At 46.9% G+C, this 17,976-nt stretch overlaps 1 protein-coding gene and 1 long non-coding RNA gene across 2 annotated transcripts; both read left to right on the forward strand.

Moving 5' to 3' along the window:
• Positions 1 to 1,618: 1,618 nt before the first annotated feature.
• On the forward strand, positions 1,619 to 14,365 carry TMEM72 (transmembrane protein 72). The gene is made up of 5 exons (XM_081191887.1): positions 1,619 to 2,759; positions 9,519 to 9,585; positions 11,570 to 11,641; positions 12,055 to 12,194; positions 13,748 to 14,365. The coding sequence occupies exons 1-5, from the start codon at positions 2,564 to 2,566 to the stop codon at positions 14,143 to 14,145; spliced, it is 873 nt and encodes a 290-aa protein (XP_081048013.1). The 5' UTR covers positions 1,619 to 2,563; the 3' UTR covers positions 14,146 to 14,365.
• Positions 14,366 to 15,865: 1,500 nt separating this feature from the next.
• Positions 15,866 to 17,852, forward strand: LOC308585503. The gene is made up of 3 exons (XR_014007443.1): positions 15,866 to 16,012; positions 16,495 to 16,647; positions 17,708 to 17,852. It is a non-coding gene; the product is annotated as an uncharacterized lncRNA (long non-coding RNA).
• Positions 17,853 to 17,976: the final 124 nt, after the last annotated feature.

Raw genomic sequence — 17,976 nt, forward strand, 5'->3', positions numbered from 1 at the left:
CATGATCCCTAGCTAACAGGACCAGTGGTCAGGGATGATGGGAATTGTAGTCCAAAACATCTGGAGGGCCGAAGGTTGGGGATGCCTGATTCTAGTCCGATCCCCTGCAATGCAGGAATGTCCACAGAAGCATCCATGACAAATAGACAACCAACCTCTGCTTAGTGTTTTAGCCCCCACTGCCCTTTCCCCAGATGTTTTGATAGGAATAAAACAGGTGATTGGGGGGTATAAATTATTATTATTATTAGCCTGGATATAGTAACTGTAAGCTAGGGCAAAGCACACTGAGTTGTTGTTGCTGCTGCTGCTGTTGTTACTTGAATTTATATTCTGCCTTATATGTGGAGGTGTCAGGGCAGTTCACAGAACAAATGCAGTTGTGCTTCCTTCTGAACCAAAGTGTGCTGTACACCGTGGGTGCTCTGGTTTCTGTCATGGTGTCTCCATGCGACAGAAGTGGTCTAGTCATGCTGGCCACATGACCCGGAAAGCTGCCTGTGGACAAACACCAGCTTCTTGGGCCTGAAAGCGAGATGAGCACTGCAACCCCATAGTCACCCTCGACTGGACTTAACCATCCAGGGGTCCTTTATCTTTACCTTTTACAGCAGGGGCCAGCAAACCTTTTCAGCAGGGGGCCGGTCCACTGTCCCTCAGACCTTGTGGGGGGCTGGACTATATATATATATTTTGGCGTGGTTGAATGAACGAATTCCTATACCCCACAAATAACCCAGAGATGCATTTTAAATCAAAGGACACATTCTACTCATGTAAAAGCATGCTGATTCCTGGACCGTCCGCAGGCCGGATTTAGAAGGCAATTGGGCCGGATCCTGCACCCGGGGCCTTAGTTTGCCTACCCATGCTTTACAGCAAGCACTTTACATCCGTGGTCACATCCAGTGACGTGTTTATCGAGCCCTCTTTCTGATTTAGTTCCACAAAGTTTGTGCGGAGGCTAGACAATGCCGGATATTGACTGAACATTGACAATCAATGACTTGCAGGGTGGTTATGCAACATTGCATCATAGAATCTTAGAGTTGAAAGGGATCCTGAGGATCATGGAGTCCAACCCCCTGCAGTGCAGGAATCTTGCCCACAGCTGCCCCTGGGTTTCCTTGAACCACCAACCTTCTGGTTAAAAGCTATGCACAATGACACATTATATGCCACGGGAGGCACAATTGTTATCACACACTTTCCGGTGCATTTCCCTAACTTCCTTTTCACAAGAAGTCTGCTTTTCAGGGGGGACGGGGATGGGTTTGTTGTTCAAACCCCCTTCAGTTGCAAAACTTGTGTTTGCTGGTACAGTGGTACCTCGGGTTAAGTACTTAATTCATTCCGGAGGTCCGTCCTTAACCTGAAACTGTTCTTAACCTGAAGCACCACTTTAGCTAATGGGGCCTCCTGCTGCCGCCGCACCGCCGGAGCCCGATTTCTGTTCTTATCCTGAAGCAAAGTTCTTAACCTGAAGCACTATTTCTGGATTGGCGGAGTGTGTAACCTGAAGTGTATGTACCCTGAAGCGTTTGTAACCCAAGGTACCACTGTATATGATTGAATCCCACCCCAAAATAGCTGCTGTCCGGAAGCACCTTTTGCGAACAAACCTTTTCTTGAGATCCGTCTGTAACATCAATCAGGTGAATGTATTATTTAGAATTGAGGAGCTTCTGGTGCACAGAACAGTGCTAAAGATGGGCTTAAAGCAGGATTCAGGCATTTGCTAAATTAATCTGGATTATGAAAGAGCTATTTGAAAAATGTGCTGCTGGAAGCTGATTTGAATTTCTGCTCCTGTTGCTAAATTGTAATGTTGCTAGGAATTTAGAAGCAGAACTTGATTGGACTATAGCAAAGTAGACAAAGTTAACCCAAATGTTGCTTAATCACGAAATGGCAAATCTAGGCGAAATATGCTTGAGATTAAATAGGAACTATTTCTTAATCACGCGAGTAGGGTTCCTAGACTTCGGCAGCTTACTGCAGATAAATTTGCTGCATCTAGAAATGAATTTCCTTGATTATAAGGCGTGCATTGGCTTTTAATGGGAATAAATAATTCAATGTTTTCTCCAAAGGGGAAGCACTCTAAATGGCTGTAATGTGGACGAGGAGTGTCTCGTAAAAGGAAACATGAAGAACCCTGTGAGTTTTCAGATACTTAGCGAAGTGGCATCTCATTTTGGACATGTCTGCTGTTCAGGTGAGAACTATTGCACCCCTCGTGGTCTCTCAGGAGTGAGCCGGAACGCTCTGAAAAACAGCTAGCAAAGCCTTAAGCCCCATGGCAACTAATCTGCATCCAATGTGCAGGAGCAAGACTTTTGCTCGCCTTCGATATGCGCCGACATGAAGCAAGGGGAAGGTGGCCCTCAGGCACTGGCTGAGGTTCCTGCTCTGCCTGGTAATCATTAATTGTCCCACTGAGGGATGCAGAACAATGGCAGCACCAGAAGGACAGCCCAGTCCCGCCGGGACCAGCGCTAACTGCTTCTGCATGGAAAAAGGGTGTGTTGTTTGGGGTCTTTTTTGTGTATAGCACATTGGAATGATGTTCCTTTGGGAAGGGCGGGGATCCCTGACTCCAGGCTCACTCCATCTCAGTGCAGGAAGTCAGAGCGCAGGTCTGTCTCAAGGATTTCCAAAAGTTCAAAGCGCTTCTTGCCCGGCCAACATGAAGCAAGCAGCTTTTTGGAATACTCTGGAATATACCTGCCGACTTTTGGGAATCTCCACTGGAGCAGGTAAGAAGCACTGTTGGTGTGATTTTCTGCCCTGCGTTTCTGACTTTGGTTTTTGAAATTCATTCTTACTTTATTTTCTTATACAGGCATACTACTTTTGACACCAGAAACCTTCCCAAGATTACAAAATGAATTAAAGTAAACCTATAAGCAATAAATTCGGGCAGTGTACATATAGATCCACAGTTCTTTTCCTGAGAGTCCGTCCCCTTTGAACAAATAGCATTTAAATGACATAATCCATATACTGTATGTTTAAAGACCAATGGCACTGATTTAACAGCATCTTTCTTATTGGTGTACATGATGAAAGGCCACTAATCTGCGGATTATCTGTTTCTCTCCCTCTTTTTTTACCCCTGGCCAAATGTATTCTTTCTGTCAATTTCTCAGTTAATGTGAATTCCCAAATGGAATTCACCACTTTGTTCCTCCTGGTTTTTGCTTGTGGTAGATGAAAATTTGATCTGACTTGGATCCCCTCGCCAACCCCAGTTTATATGGGTTTCACAAAATACAGTACGAGAGCCTGCCCCAGGTGAGGGTGATGGAGGTGTGCAAGGATGAACTAGATTAGTTGTCTGAGTTTTAAAGACCTGACAGGATGCCCATCTTTTAACTAGCACTGCCCTGAAGTTTTTGCTGGTAACTCTCTGCGGTGAATTCATGGGTGGTTGAGGGTAGGGGGGGGGGAGAAACCAATCTGTTTTCAAAGCAAAGGCGAATGTTGGCAGAGGTGGCGAACCATCCTTAAGAATAACAACTTTTGCAGAAAGTTGCTGTGCTGCTTCAAGCTGACTGAGATATGTTGCAGTGGGCAGGAACATGACAACCTGGCTGGTCTCCAACTATCTGCGCCTGTTCTTTCCTGCTCAAGGTTGTAGAATCACAGAATTGTAAAATTGAAAGGGACACCAAGGGTGCTCTAGTCGAGTCTCCTGTAATGCAGGAATCACTGCTAAAGAATCCCTGAGAGACGGCCACGCAACCTCTACAATTTTTTTTATTTTTTATTTTAGCTTAACAGCACCTCTGTTCTTCAGTACTGTACCAGGGTAGATGCTTTCTTCTATCGTTCTCTCCTGGTGTAAGGAATTATGTACACATAACATGCAATCGGGACGCGGGTGGCGCTGTGGTGTAAACCACAGAGCCTTGGACTTGCCGATCAGAAGGTCGGCAGTTCTAATCCCCACGATGGGGTGAGCTCCCCTTGTTCGGTCCCAGCTCCTGCCAACCTAGCAGTTCGAAAGCACGTCAAAAGTGCAAGTAGATAAATAGGTACCACCCTGGCGGGAAGGTAAACAGCGTTTCCATGCGCTGCTCTGGTTTCGCCAGAAGCGGCTTAGTCATGCTGGCCACATGACCCGGAAAAACTCTCTGCGGACAAACGTCAGCTCCCTCGGCCAGTAAAGTGAGATGAGTTCCACAACCTCAGATTTGTTTGTGACTGGACTTAACTGTCAGGGGTCCTTTACCTTTTTTAACATGCAATCAGTGCTTTTTGCCTTAAAAAAATTGTTTAGGGGTACTCTCATTTTCCTACACATATTGAAATACTGCCTCTCAATGAGGCCAAACCTAGATTCACAAAACGTTTAGGGGTATGCGTACCCCTGTGCACCCCCCAGAAAAAAAGCACTGCATGCCATTAAGCAGACAGATATGAGACTCTTGTACAGGGGGACAGGCTGGGAGGTCTGTATGAAGAATTCAGAGGATAGCCATCTTCAAAGATGCTTGTAGGATTTTTCTGCCTCAGGTGCCATAACAACTTGATCCAGCCTCGGTACCCTGGAACTAGACTTGGTGGGAGTGGCCTGCGTTGCTTTGCCTCAGGCAGCAAAATGCCTTGGGCAGGGCCGGGCTGATCTTGCCTGCCCAGCAACCACAAGTCGGGGAAAGGACTGCACCGTGCGGCAAATACTTTCAGATCACTGGAGTCATTACTAGGTCGCTATCTAACAGGGTAAATTCCCCCCCTATCTTGCTCAAATAATAATCATGAGTGGAATCTTGAGTTCCATCCTTGCAGCAGTATTATTTAAAACAAACGAACAAGAAAGCATTCGGCAAAGCCGAATAGATGTAAGCAATGCAAGTAAGTAAACTGCAGTTCGTTAAATTAGTCTGTAGTTTTCCAGCTCAAAAGTGTTGTCATTGGACTTTTCAGAAGGTGCATGGAGATTTGTTAGCAATAGGAAAGATTCCATAGGAACCTAAATCTTGTGCCACACAGGCATAAGCTATGCAGGTTCAGTCGCCAGTATCTCCACCTCAAGGAATGATCTCACACAGTCGTGTTGGGAGGGACTCCTGCAGAAACACTGCAGTTACTTCTATTTCATGAAGACATTTATGTGCTATGAAGACAGTGCCGCATTTACATATAAGCTAAGCAAGCTATAGCTTAGGGCCCCACTCTCTGGGGGGCCCCCAAAAAACTAAAGGAAAAAAATCTGGATGTACATTTCCAAAGTATAAGATACAAAACAAATAAAATAAAACCTACATACAGCAACAGTGTTTTGTGTTGTGTAGGCTCCTGTGATGTAAGTAATGGGCCCCGCCTGCTAGCCTGCTCCCTAAAATATCACTGGTTTGATCATTTCTATATACAGGGTGCCTACATTCTACATGTGCAAATGGCTTTAGAAACCTATTAGGGCCATAAATTACCATATACAATATATTCAACTCAAAAAACAGAGACAATTTGTTGTTGACAAATGACAGCTGGACATATAAAGGGCTCCATTACCTTCAGAAGTTTAGGGCATCATATATGATATATGATAATTTATGGACCTACAGTGGTACCTCGGGTTACAGACGCTTCAGGTTACAGACGCTTCAGGTTACAGACTCCGCTAACCCAGAAATATTACCTTGGGTTAAGAACTTTGCTTCAGGATGAGAACAGAAATCGTGCTCCGGCGGTGGCACAGCAGCAGGAGGCCCTATTAGCTAAAGTGGTGCTTCAGGTTAAGAGCAGTTTCAGGTTAAGAACAGACCTCTGGAACGAATTAAGTACTTAACCTGAGGTACCACTGTAATAGGTATCTAAAGCCATTTGCACATAACAAAATGTGTATTTTATCAAAGTAATTGTTGAACTGTGATATTTTAGGGAGCAGGCGGGGCCCATGACCTACATCATAGGAGCCTACACATCACAAAACACTGTTGCTGTATGTAGGTTTTATTTTATTTGTTTTTTAGCTTATATTTTGGAAATATATATCCTGTTTTTTCCTTGGGGGGGGGCCCAAGAGAGTGGGGCCCTAAGCTATAGCTTGTTTAGCTTATACATAAATCCGGCACTGCGTGGAGCTTATCGAACAGAATTTTTCAGGTTCCCATTTTCCTCTCGCCGGTTCCGCTAAAAATATGAATGGTTATCACATTATATGCATGACTCCGTGTAGAATTTTTATGTGTTAAATACTCTTGGTTTCCTAAAGTAACCAGTGCACATAACTGTAAAAAAACGACAACCCCACCACTTATGCAATAATATTGACTCTTTTGTATGTATTATACATATATTATGTGTAATATTTTGCATATCATTAGTTGGACTGTTTAAGGAAAAACAACAACTTTATTTGACCACGAACCAGTAGATCAGACATAAGCAGGCACTCAATGCGAGAGATGGACTCATTTAGGCAAACTTGATAGGGTTGGAAGCGCCAAATTCTGCATATAAATTCCATTTAAAGCAGGATTCCCCTGTGGAGGGGTATCTTTGTAAAAACAAATGGAAGCACATTCATAATTAGCTATTGTTCCTTAGTGCATATCCGCTGCAAATTTGCAGACACGAGAAAAGGAAATGCGTAATGTTGCCATCTTCACACTGGCATTAGCCACGGTACACAAACTAGCAAATGTTTCTGCCCTATAATGTGTGATTCGTTCCCGCTTTGGCTTGCTGAGTAATTGGAATGCGCCGGTTTCTCCCACCGACACACAAAGCTGTTTCACTGTATGACTAGTTGAGACCAGTCTTGGTTTAGGGATTAAACACTGAATGAAAGGAAAGGAGATCAGAATGGAATGTTCCAGGCATCACAATTCAGATCTCTGGGAAGGGCTAATGCTTTCCTTCTGAACCAGGTCTACCCAAGCCAAAGCTCATTACAGTGCCTAGTTCCTCTGAGCCTTTTCGGTGGCATGAATGCTATAGTTACTGCCATTCATTGACATACATGCTAGGTATTCTCTCTCTATCTGGGCTTATCCAGACTTCCTCTTGTCCCGACATTTCCCCCAAGGGATCCTAACAGCTCTTACTGTCAGAAAGTTCTTCCTGATGTTTACCGTATTTTTCGCTCTATAGGACGCACTTTTTCCCCTTCAAAAATGAAGGGGAAATGTGTGTGCGTCCTATGGAGCGAAGACGCCATAGCCCCGCGCGCGCTCTCCCAGCTGGGGAGGTGACGCGGGGCTATGGCAGGAGCCTCTACAGCCCCGCGTCACCTCCCCAGCTGGGAGAGCGCGCGCGAGGCTAAAGCAGCCCCCCGCGACCCTCTCCCGGCTGGGGAGGTGACGCGGGGCTATGGCAGGAGCCTCTACAGCCCCGTGTCACCTCCCCAGCTGGGAGAGCGCGCGTGAGGCTAAAGCAGCCCCCCGCGACCCTCTCCCGGCTGGAGAGGTGATGCGCAGCTATGGCAGGAGCCTCTCCACTGCGCCTTTCCGCTGCTCCCTGACCTGTTCTTTGGGGCTGGTGGTGGGCATCCCCCCACCAGCCCCAAAGAGCAGGTCAAAAGGAACCTGAAGCCTGGAGAGCGAGAGGGGTCAGTGCACACCCCTCTCGCTCTCCAGGCTTCCAAGGTAGCCGCCTGAACGCACCTTAAACGGCACCTTGTTTTAGAGCGGGAAAACAAGAGGGGGAAAGTTCTCCCCCTCTCTGTGCATCGCCTCCTGCCGCTTCACTGAAGGGGCGCTGGGCAGAGAGGGGGAGAATTTTTTTTCTTGTTCTCCCCCCCTCTAAAACAAAGTGCGTCCTATTGTCCGGTGCGTCCTATGGTGCGAAAAATACGATACTTGGAATCTCCTTCTTATAACTTGAAGCTATTGGTTCAGGTCCTACGCTCCAGAGCAGGAGAAAACAAGCTTGCTCCATCTTCCATGTCACAGCCCTTGAAGATATTTGAAGATGTCTATGATCATATCTCCTCTCAGTACCCTCTCAACACCCATGGCGAAACACACCCATCTCCCTCAACTGTTCCTCATAAGGCTTGGTTTCCAGACCCTTGATCATCTTGCTTGCCCTCCTCTGCACACATCCAGCTTTTTAACATCCTTCTTAAACTGTGGTGCCCAGAATTGGATGCAGTATTCCAGGTGTGGTGTGACCAAGGCAGAAGAGAGTGGTCCTGTTACCAGGTTTTTGTTGATGCAGCCCAGAGGATAGCCCTATCCTTTACTGAAACATCCTTCCGGACATTCTTATCAAAAAGCTGATGGAACTAGACCTTTCTTCTACCATCTGTGACTGGATTAAAGACTTTCTGAGGGATCGGACGCAAACAGTGAGGATTGGGCCTGTTACATCTACCTCCCTGAAGCTCAGCACTGCCCCCCCCCAACAGGGATGTGTGCTGAGTCCCTACCTGTACATATGACTGTATTTCATCTGATCCATCTACTGCAATTATTAAGTTTGCAGATGATACTACCATAATGGGTCTAATTACAGGTGGAGATGAATCAGCGTACACGGAGGAGGTTCAAAAAGTATCTACATGGTGCCTAGAGAATAACTTGCACCTAAATATTAGCAAGACAGAGGAGATGGTGTTGGACTTTTGGAGGAAGAGAGGGGAACTAGCCCCGTTGTATATCGGTGTGTGTGTGTGTGTGTGTGTGTGTGTGGAGAGAGTCTCTTCCTTTAAATTCCTGGGAGTCTACCTTTGTGAAGACCTCACTTGGAAAAACAATATAACTCAGGTGGTTAGGAAGGCCCAACAGAGACTCCATTTCCTCCAGGTCTTTCAAAAGAACAATGTTAAACAACAATTGATGACGTCCTTCTACCGGTCCACAATAGAAAGTGTCCTCTCATATTGTATCACAGTGTGGTACGTTGGCTTGACAGCCAAGGACAGAAAGTCTTTACAGAGGGTGGTGAACACAGCACATGATATCATGGGCTGACATCTGATGGGAGGGTGTTCCACAGATGGGCGCCACTACCGAGAAGGCCCCCTGCTGGTTCCCTGTAAGCCCGCTTCTTACAGTGAGGGAACTGCCAGAAGGACCCCGGCGCTGGACCTCAGTGTCCGGGCTCGATGATGGACATATAGATGCTCCTTCAAGTATACTGGGCTGAGGTTGTTTAGGGCTTTAAAGGTCAGCACCAACACTTTGAATTGTGCTTGGAAACATACTGGGAGCCAATGTAGGTCTTTCAGGACCAGTGTTATATGGTCTCGGCGGCCACTCCCAGCTGCCACATTCTGGATTAGTTGTTGTTTCCGGGTCAAAGATCCCAGATTCACAAGATCTTTTGCATGCCGAAAGATCTCGCTAAAATCTTGAGAGCTCGCTGAAATATTGTGGGGTCATATGTGCTCCGCAAGATTTTGCCGGAAACCACCACTGGCAAGGCAGGAATGGCTGCCCCTCTGGGGGGCTGACCCATGGAGTTGTTTATCTTTGGAGGGCATTGCACAACAGAGGGAAATGACTCCCAATGCCCCCAGATCCCAAGTGTTATTCCTTCTTCTCGTCTGTGTTTTGTTTCAGTGCTCATTGGCGTTGGCATAGACACACTGCTCCTGGGTCAGTTCAAGAGCCTGGCTGTCTACTTGCTGTGAGTATGACTGTCTTATTTGTGGGGAAATAACGTGGATTTGAGAGAGCACCAAATAAGCTTGTGCTGGTCGATGTAAGGACTTCTGCAAACTTGGGCCTGACTTCATACACCATATACAGATGTCAGGGACCATGCTGAGGAGGGCTGCACTGTGGAGGAATGGTGAGAGCCACCCCCTGCTCCTGCTTCTTCTCAGGAGCAGGAGGGGAGTATAGATTTGGAACAGTGGTTTGCAGAGGGGCATAGTTCAGAAGGCAGAAGCTGGGGAATACTGGATGGGGAACCATTAGCAAAAGCTACACTAGAAGAGAAAGAGTTAACAGATTCGCAGTCTCTGGACAGCATTCAACCCCCTTCTCCAAGAACACGGAGAGCTCAGAAAGTGTTAGAACAGAAAGCGCAGAGGGTTCAAGCTCAGGTTACAAGACGTGGGAGTGACGTAGATTAATAGGGACAGAGGAGGGGAGTAACCCTTAATTGGGAGCACTGCCATTTCTTTGTTCTCTCACTGTGATTATTAAAGATTCTAACTGGTAAGACGTTCCTTTCATTTTATCTTTTGCTTACTGCCATGAGGGAGGAAGTCGATTCCCTGAAGCCTGACAACAGGATGCCGAATACTGCACTATGGTCATGTCAAGGGTCCTTTGAGGAGGAGGCAACAGGGCTTCAGCATCCTGTCAGGGGCCTGAAGCCTCCTTCCCAAAGCCTGGGAAGCTTCTGCCCAGCTTAGGGAGGGAGGCGGGATGCTCGCACATGCGACATCAGGACATCACTCTCCCAAATTGCCTTCGCAAGCTGTTCCCCTACGAAAAGTTTCACTGCACAGCACTGCAAGCTCCCCTGTCCATGGCCTAGGACCCTCGTACCTACGGGACCGCCTCTCCCGGTATGCCCCACGGAGAGCCTCAAGGTCCATAAATAGCAACACCCTAGTGGTCCCGGGTCCTAAGGAAGTTAGATTAGCTTCAACCAGAGCCAGGGCCTTTTCAACACTGGCTCCGGCCTGGTGGAACGCTCTGCCTCATGAGACCAGGGTACTGCAGGATCTGATTTCTTTCCGCAGGGCCTATAAGACAGAGTTGCTCTGCCTGGCCTTTGGCTTGGAGCCAGTTTGATTCCCTCCCCTCCCCTCCTTTCTTTTTCCTTTTTCCTTTCTCCTCCTGTGATGAGGCTGCATTTTACCGTATTTTTCGCCCCATAGGACGCACCGGCCCATAGGACACACCTAGGGTTTTTTTTTGGGGGGGGGGAATAAAGAAAAAAAAATTATTTCCCCCTCAGGTGCGGAGCTGGGGCAGGGGAAGCCCGAGCTTCCCCCGACCCCAGCCCCCAGAACAGGCTGCTTTCCGCAAGCCGTAGGAGAGCTGCGCGAAGTCGCGCATCTCTCCCACGGCTAGCGTAGAGCTGAACGAAGCCCGAAGCCTGGGGTGTGCTGAGCTCAGCGCGCCCCAAGCTTCTGGGTGCAGGCAAGCTCTCCGCTAGCCGTGGGAGAGCTGTGCGACTTCGCGCAGCTCTCCCACGGCTAGCGGATAGCTTCCTGAAGCCTGGGGAGCGAGAGGGGTCCGTGCACACCGACCCCTCTCGCTCTCCAGGCTTCAGCGAAAGCCTGCATTCGCCCCATAGGATGCACACACATTTCCCCTTCATTTTTGGAGGGGGAAAAGTGCATCCTATAGGGCGAAAAATACGGTAATATTTTAATGTTTAAATATTTTAATGTTGTATTTTAATCTTGTTTTTAAGTTGTATTCATTGAACTTGTTTTTATTATTGCTTGTTAGCCGCCTTAAGCCCGGCCTTAGCTGGAGAGGGTGGGGTATAAATAAAAAAAAATTATTATTATTATTATTATTATTATTATTATTATTATTATTATTATTACTACTACTACTACTACTACTACTACTACTACTGAGCGCTGCGGGGGGTTGCCATTTGCTCCTTGTTCCTCGCTTGTTAACGATTTCTCGTTCTTCAGTGTTTCAGGGATAGCCGTCTCCCTGTGCGAAGCAGCATACTTTGCGGGCCTGCTCTTGACAGCTTGCTGCGCGTAAGTTGTGTTCCTTCCCCCAACCCTCCTTCCCCCCTACAATTCAGCTTGGGGGAGCACTTCTGGGCTGACGCTGAGCTCTTTTTGAGAGTTCACCTTGAGGGTGACTGATGCTTTGCTTTAGCCAGCTTCTCATTCTTCCACTTCCAGAGCCAGTGTGGTGTAGTGGTTAAGAGTGGTAGTCTCGTAATCTGGGGAACCGGGTTCGCGTCTCCGCTCCTCCACATGCAGCTGCTGGGTGACCTTGGGCCAGTCACACTTCTCTGAAGTCTCTCAGCCCCACTCACCTCACAGAGTGTTTGTTGTGGGGGAGGAAGGGAAAGGAGAATGTTAGCCGCTTTGAGACTCCTTAAAGGGAGTGAAAGGCGGGATATCAAATCCAAACTCTTCTTCTTCTTCTTCTTCCACTGCAGCCCCAAGACGGGATCTGGGATGCACACTTGTTGGAAGCACGCCAGACGTCGGGGGGCCTTCCAGAAGTTCCTGATGTATGTGTTGCTCTCAGTAGCCTGCTTCCTGCACCCTGTCATAGTTTGGCACGTCACCATCCCAGGTAAGAGGGTGACTGGGAATAACCAGTAGAATGGGGGTTTAATTTTTATTTTTTTGCAAATACAGTAAACAGTAGCTGTAATCCAAAAATTATTTTAGGATTCAAAAAAGCAATATAAAGGACTCACCAAAAAGCATGGATGTTGCAAGCTGACAAATTAAAGCAGCTGCCTTAACTTTCATGCCATATAAGCTATGATATGGTGTACTGTACTGGTTTGAGTATGGTATGGTATGGTATGGTATACTAGTAGGAACTGGGGGTGTTTAGCCTGGAAAAGAGGAGATATGATAGCCATCTTCAAATATCTCAAGGGCTGTCACATGGAAGATGGAGCAAGCTTGTTTTCTCTGGAGGGTCAGACTTGAATCCTGGCTTCAGGATACAGGAAAGGAGATTCTTTCTTTTTTATTATAATTTTTATTAAGTTTTCCATATTTTATTACATTTCAGTATCAAAGGATAAAAAATAATAATTCATGACTTAAAACATTGCTTAAATAAAGCATCGACCTCCTTCCTTCCCACTAACAGACTTCCAGATCTCATTACCAATTTCTCCACATTCCTAAATTCACTTTTTTACCTTAAATCAATCTTTTAACAATCACCTACTTATAAGTAAATCAGCTCCTTAATTTCCCATTACCAAACATTTCAACTTAAACCTACAAACGTATTCAACTGTTTACAATTTTCTTTCATATAGAGTATAAATTTGCCCCAGTCCTTTTGAAACAAATCATCACGGCGATTCCGAATCTTTCCCGTCAGCTTCGCCAGCTCCACATATTCGGCCATCTTTACTTGCCAATCTTCCAATGTGGGGAGTTCTTGTTGCTTCCATTTCTGGGCCAGGAGTATTATAGCAGCCATTGTTGCATACATGAACAAATTTACATCTTTCATTTGAATTTCCTCAATTAACCCCAACAGGAAAGCCTCTGGTTTTTTTGCTGAAATTATACTTAAATACCTTTTTCAATTCATTATACAGTATATGGTATCCCAAACGGCTTTAATCTTGGAGCAAGTCCACCACATATGCAAGAAATTCCCCCAGGAAAGGAGATTCTTACTAAACATCAGAAAAAACTTTCTGACAGTAAGAGCTGTTTGACAGTGCAATGGTCTCCCTTGGGACACTGTGGACTCCCCTTCCTTGGAGGTTTTTAAGCAGAGGTTGGATGGCTATCTGTCATTGATGGATTGCAAGGAATCTCCTCTTTTACAAGATAAACATTCCCAGCTCCTTCAACCATTCCTCATAAGGCTTGGTTTCCAGACCCTTGGTCATCTTAGTTGTCCTCGTCTGCACACGTTCCAGCTTGTCAACATCCTTCTTAAACTGTGGTGCTCAAAATAGGACACAGGATTCCAGGTGTGATTTGACCAAGGCAGAACAGAGTGGTACCATTATTTCCCTTGATCTGGACTGATGAAGCCTAGGATAGCATTAGCTTTTTTCTCCTCACACTGTTGACTCATGTTCAGCTTGAGGTCCACCAAGACTCCTAGACCTCTCTCTCTGTCTCTTTCCTTACTCTCTCCAGGCACGATGCTGGTGGTCACCGGCTTCACCTACTTCCTGCTCAGTAAGCAACAGAAAGAAACTAGAACACCTGGAGAAGAGCAATACACGGATTCCCAAAGCGCAGCTGTAGCTATGACGGATGCAGGCGACACCGAGCAAACCTACACCTTCCCCAGGGGAGCACCTCAAGGGCAACGCAACTCCCTTCTTGGGTTTCTGAGGAGCTTCTTCAAAAGCTGCAAGAAACTGGACACCGTCGAGGCCTCTTCGAGCTCGCCGCCCACAAGGAGGCAGGTGCACTTTGAAGAGAAAGTGGTGAACATCATTCTTTCTGTCAAAGAAAGCCCAGAAGAGCAGGAGATCTTGGCTGAGGAAACCACATCTGACATGGCTCCCATCCTTCCGCCCCAGTTGTGACAGCCTACAGTGGAGACAGCAACAGCGAGAACGGGCTCTTTCTGCTTCTCTATGATCCTAGTATTTGCTGCAGAGACACCTGGAGGCAACTTGTAGAATAAACCTCCCAGCTTTGGTTTGGGCCAGGGGTAGGCAAACTAAGGCCCGTGGGCCAGATGCGGCCCAATCACCTTTTCAATCTGGCCCACAGACGGTCTGGGAATCAGCGTGCTTTTACATGAGTAGAATGTGTCCTTTTTCAAAATTCAAATATCTTTAATACGGTCAATGACCAGGAAACAATTTATAAAATGTGACATTAAGAGAAATATTGTGCTAGAAGTAGCAGTAAAAATATGGCCAATTCTCAGAGTTGGTGCTTATATTTATGACCAGGTTTCGAGTTTTAAGTTTTTAAAATTCAATTCAGGAGTCATTACTGTTTAATATCGTTCCTTCGATGTTTACAGTTTGGACTCCTTTGTAGACATCATTGCTCATCTTATTCTTGTTGCAATGTAACAGTACTTTGCCACGGACCTGTTAATTTCGGGCTCTTTGTCAGCTAAGAGGTGTCTGATATAGGTGTCGTCTGTGCTACGAGGTATTTTCCTCAGAATCGGTTCGATCAGCTCTTTTCTTGAGTCTCGATATAATGGGCAGTATAAGATGACATGCCCAATGGTTTCGATTTCATTGCTGTTACAGGGACATAATCTTTGTTCGATCAGTATTTTATTGTATCTTCCCTCTAGAAGAGATGAAGGGAGAGCGTTGAAGCGGGCCCTGGAAAATGCCCATCGGTGTTTAGCGTTGTCTAGAACTTTGAGATAGTTTGCTAGATGGGGCCTTTGGGAATTGTATAGAAGTTTATAAGTTATCGGAATAAAAGGAATGTGTCCTTTTATTTAAAATGCATCTCTGGGTTATTTGTGGGGCATAGGAATTCGTTCATTTCCCCCCCCAACCCCAATATAGTCTGGCCCACCATGGTCTGAGGGATGGTGGACCAGCCCATGGCTGAAAAAGGTTGCTGACCCCTGGTTTAGGCCAATGAGAGCAGCCAAGAACTTTCATTGGTTGAAGTTGGTGGACAGGGATGAATTCCCCAGTCACCCCCATCCTGTTCTCCCAAATCCATTCTTCTCTACTTTTATTGAAGAAGGGATTTGCCTGGTTTGTTGTTGTTGCTTTCTTGTTGTTAGCTACAGGGTACCTCAGGTTAAGTACTTAATTCGTTCCGGAGGTCTGTCCTTAACCTGAAACTGTTCTTAACCTGAAGCACCACTTTAGCTAATGGGGCCTCCAGCTGTTGCCGCGCCGCCGGAGCCTGATTTCTGTTCTTATCCTGAAGCAAAGTTCTTAACCTGAAGCACTATTCCTGGGTTAGCGGAGTCTGTAACCTGAAGCGTATGTAACCCGAGGTACCACTGTATTTGGTTACTACCATAAGACTTCACAGTGTCCAGTCTGTGGAATGGAGCCAGGACTATGTTTCAGAAAACAGTGAACACAGTGAAGTTGGCAGCTGAAGTCTCAGACGTCAAAGGTGGGGGTTGAATGGGGTTTACAGTAGTTGGGGGTTTCCAGGAGCTCTCCTGCCTTGCATAGCTCCTTATCCTTCCCATAACTATTAAAAATAGACCAAATTGCCCACCAAAAGACCTTACTGCAATTCAACAGCTCCTCTCCTGCTTGTTTGATGCTACTGTACATGTATTGGCTCCCTCTACCTCTCCTACCCCTTTTCCCTGTCTTTTCAGGAAAGGGGCCTTGGTAATAAATAACATTATGTCCATATTCTCTGCTGGCTTCATGGGATGTTCTGCTGTGATACATGCCTATGAATACACCATATTTTCACGCTTGGTCACTGGAATGTGCTCAGGTGAGAGAGGGCCCTGGGCTTAGTGCTTTTAGTAAAGCCACTTAAATAATGCAAGGGGCATTATCAGGGTTCAGTTCCAGCCAGGCAGGAAGCACTGGAGGAGGGTTTAAAGCTAGGATGGTGAAGGGGGGAGGCGTGCATCTTGGGGAGAGTCCTCAAGGCCAGATAGAGAGGCTTGGGGTGCTGCATTTGGTCCCCAGCCCAAAGATTCCTTGCCCCCGCCATCAAATATTTATTGATTATTGCAATGTCTATTTCCCCCGCCCCCCAAACTAGCAATTTAAATGCTAGTTACATCATGCACCAATCTCCACTACCCAACATGCAGGGGCACAGAATGCCACTCTTCAGAATTCCACCCAATGCTGGGGTGAACATCAATTGGCCACCTCCACCCAGCGGGAGAACCTCCTATGTTCCTTGAAAATGTTGCTGTGTCCCATCCATGCTGTTAATCGTCCCTTTGTCTACCATCTAACCAGGCATGTTCTCCTGCATCGTCCCACTATACCTTGGAGAGATATCCCCTAGAAACATGAGGGGGTCCATTATGACGGTCCCCATGATCTTTGTCACCATTGGCGTCATGGTCTCACAGATCCTTAGTCTTCAAGAGCTTCTCGGGACTGAGAAAGGTAACCTTGGCAGATCATCACAAGGGATGTTGGAGAGTTTCAGCAGAAACAGAAAAGGAAGCAGGACTTGCGGGTGCTGCTGGCCAGGATGGCGATGCTCGGCCTCCACAGTTCCAAATACCTGTTGCTGGAAGCCACAGGAGGGAATAGGGGTCTAATCCTGCTTGTGGGTTTCCCACAGGAATCTGGCTGGCCACTGTGAGATGAGGATGCTAGACTAGATGGGCCATTGGCCTGATCCAGCAGAGGTCTTCTTATAAACTTATGTTTATGTGATGATGATGAGGATCAGGGGAGCCAACTTGGGTCCCAGATTATGGGTGCCCAGTGTGCGTGAAGCCATGATGTCAGGTTGTAATGTGATGTCATGATGTCACGCCCGCCCCCTGGCCTCAGAACGTGATTTGTGGTGGTACCAGAAGTCAGGTTCCAAGACCTCGCAACACCTCGGAAAGCCCCCCAATTTCTGTTGCCCCTGGAAGTTGGGTTCCAAGGTCTCAGAAGTTCTCAGAAAGCATCTCTGAGGCCTTGGAGATGCTGCCTGAGGCCTTGCAAGACCTCAGAAGTTGTGGGGGGAGGCCCTACTGTGTGGGTGCTGAGCACCCACAACAATTTTTTTGTGGGTACTCAGGCATTCAGAGCCCCCCCATACGTGGCGCCCCTGATGATGATAATTCTATAATTTATATACCACCCATTTGACTGGGTTACCCCAGCCGCTCTGGGCGGCTCCCAACAAAATATATTGTCTGGAAGGGTCAGGCTGGGGAGGCGGTCTCCACCATTCCTTCTCTGCCCAGTCCATTCCGCAATTTGCATTGAGTTATGCTGCTACGAACAAAATGTAGCAGCGTACTGGCAACATAATTTCCGTCATTAATTGGACAAATGCCGTGGGTTACATAATTCCCACACACTGGACAGTGAGAGGGAAAATACTGTTTTTGGCAGAAGGCAAACTGCAGAGGAAAGGAAACAGTGCCGCTTGAGCTGGAAAGAGGGCGGAAAGGAAAGGGATGTCTTCTCTCACCCCCAGTCGTAACTGCATCTTCTTGTACAGGTTGGCCGCTATTGCTGTGCTTCACTGGAATCCTGGCGGTGTTTCAAGTCATCGTCTTGCCCAGCTTCCCCGAAAGCCCAAGGTTTCTCCTGATTCAGAGGAACGATGAGGTGAAAGCCAGGCAAGGTACAATCGCCTTGAGTGCACAGGAACATTACGGCATGGGGACCCTACACAGAAGCCTGTGGGAGTTTCCGGGCAAAGCTGGCAGCTCCCGCTCTCCCATATGCAGCCCTGGGAGCACCCTCAGACCTTCCCAGGAGACACAA

This window comes from Podarcis bocagei (assembly GCF_964188305.1).
Source record: "Podarcis bocagei genome assembly, chromosome: 4".
Classification (NCBI taxonomy): Eukaryota; Metazoa; Chordata; class Lepidosauria; order Squamata; family Lacertidae; genus Podarcis; species Podarcis bocagei.

What these genes read in the sequence shown, in the direction of transcription:
- TMEM72 (XM_081191887.1), top strand. Translation starts at nt 2,564, where the DNA reads ATGATGTTCCTTTGGGAAGGGCGGGGATCCCTGACTCCAGGCTCACTC. An exon ending in GGGAATCTCCACTGGAGCAG is followed by an intron (nt 2,760 to 9,518) that starts GTAAGAAGCACT and finishes GTTTTGTTTCAG; the next exon opens with TGCTCATTGGCGTTGGCATA. An exon ending in AGCCTGGCTGTCTACTTGCT is followed by an intron (nt 9,586 to 11,569) that starts GTGAGTATGACT and finishes CTCGTTCTTCAG; the next exon opens with TGTTTCAGGGATAGCCGTCT.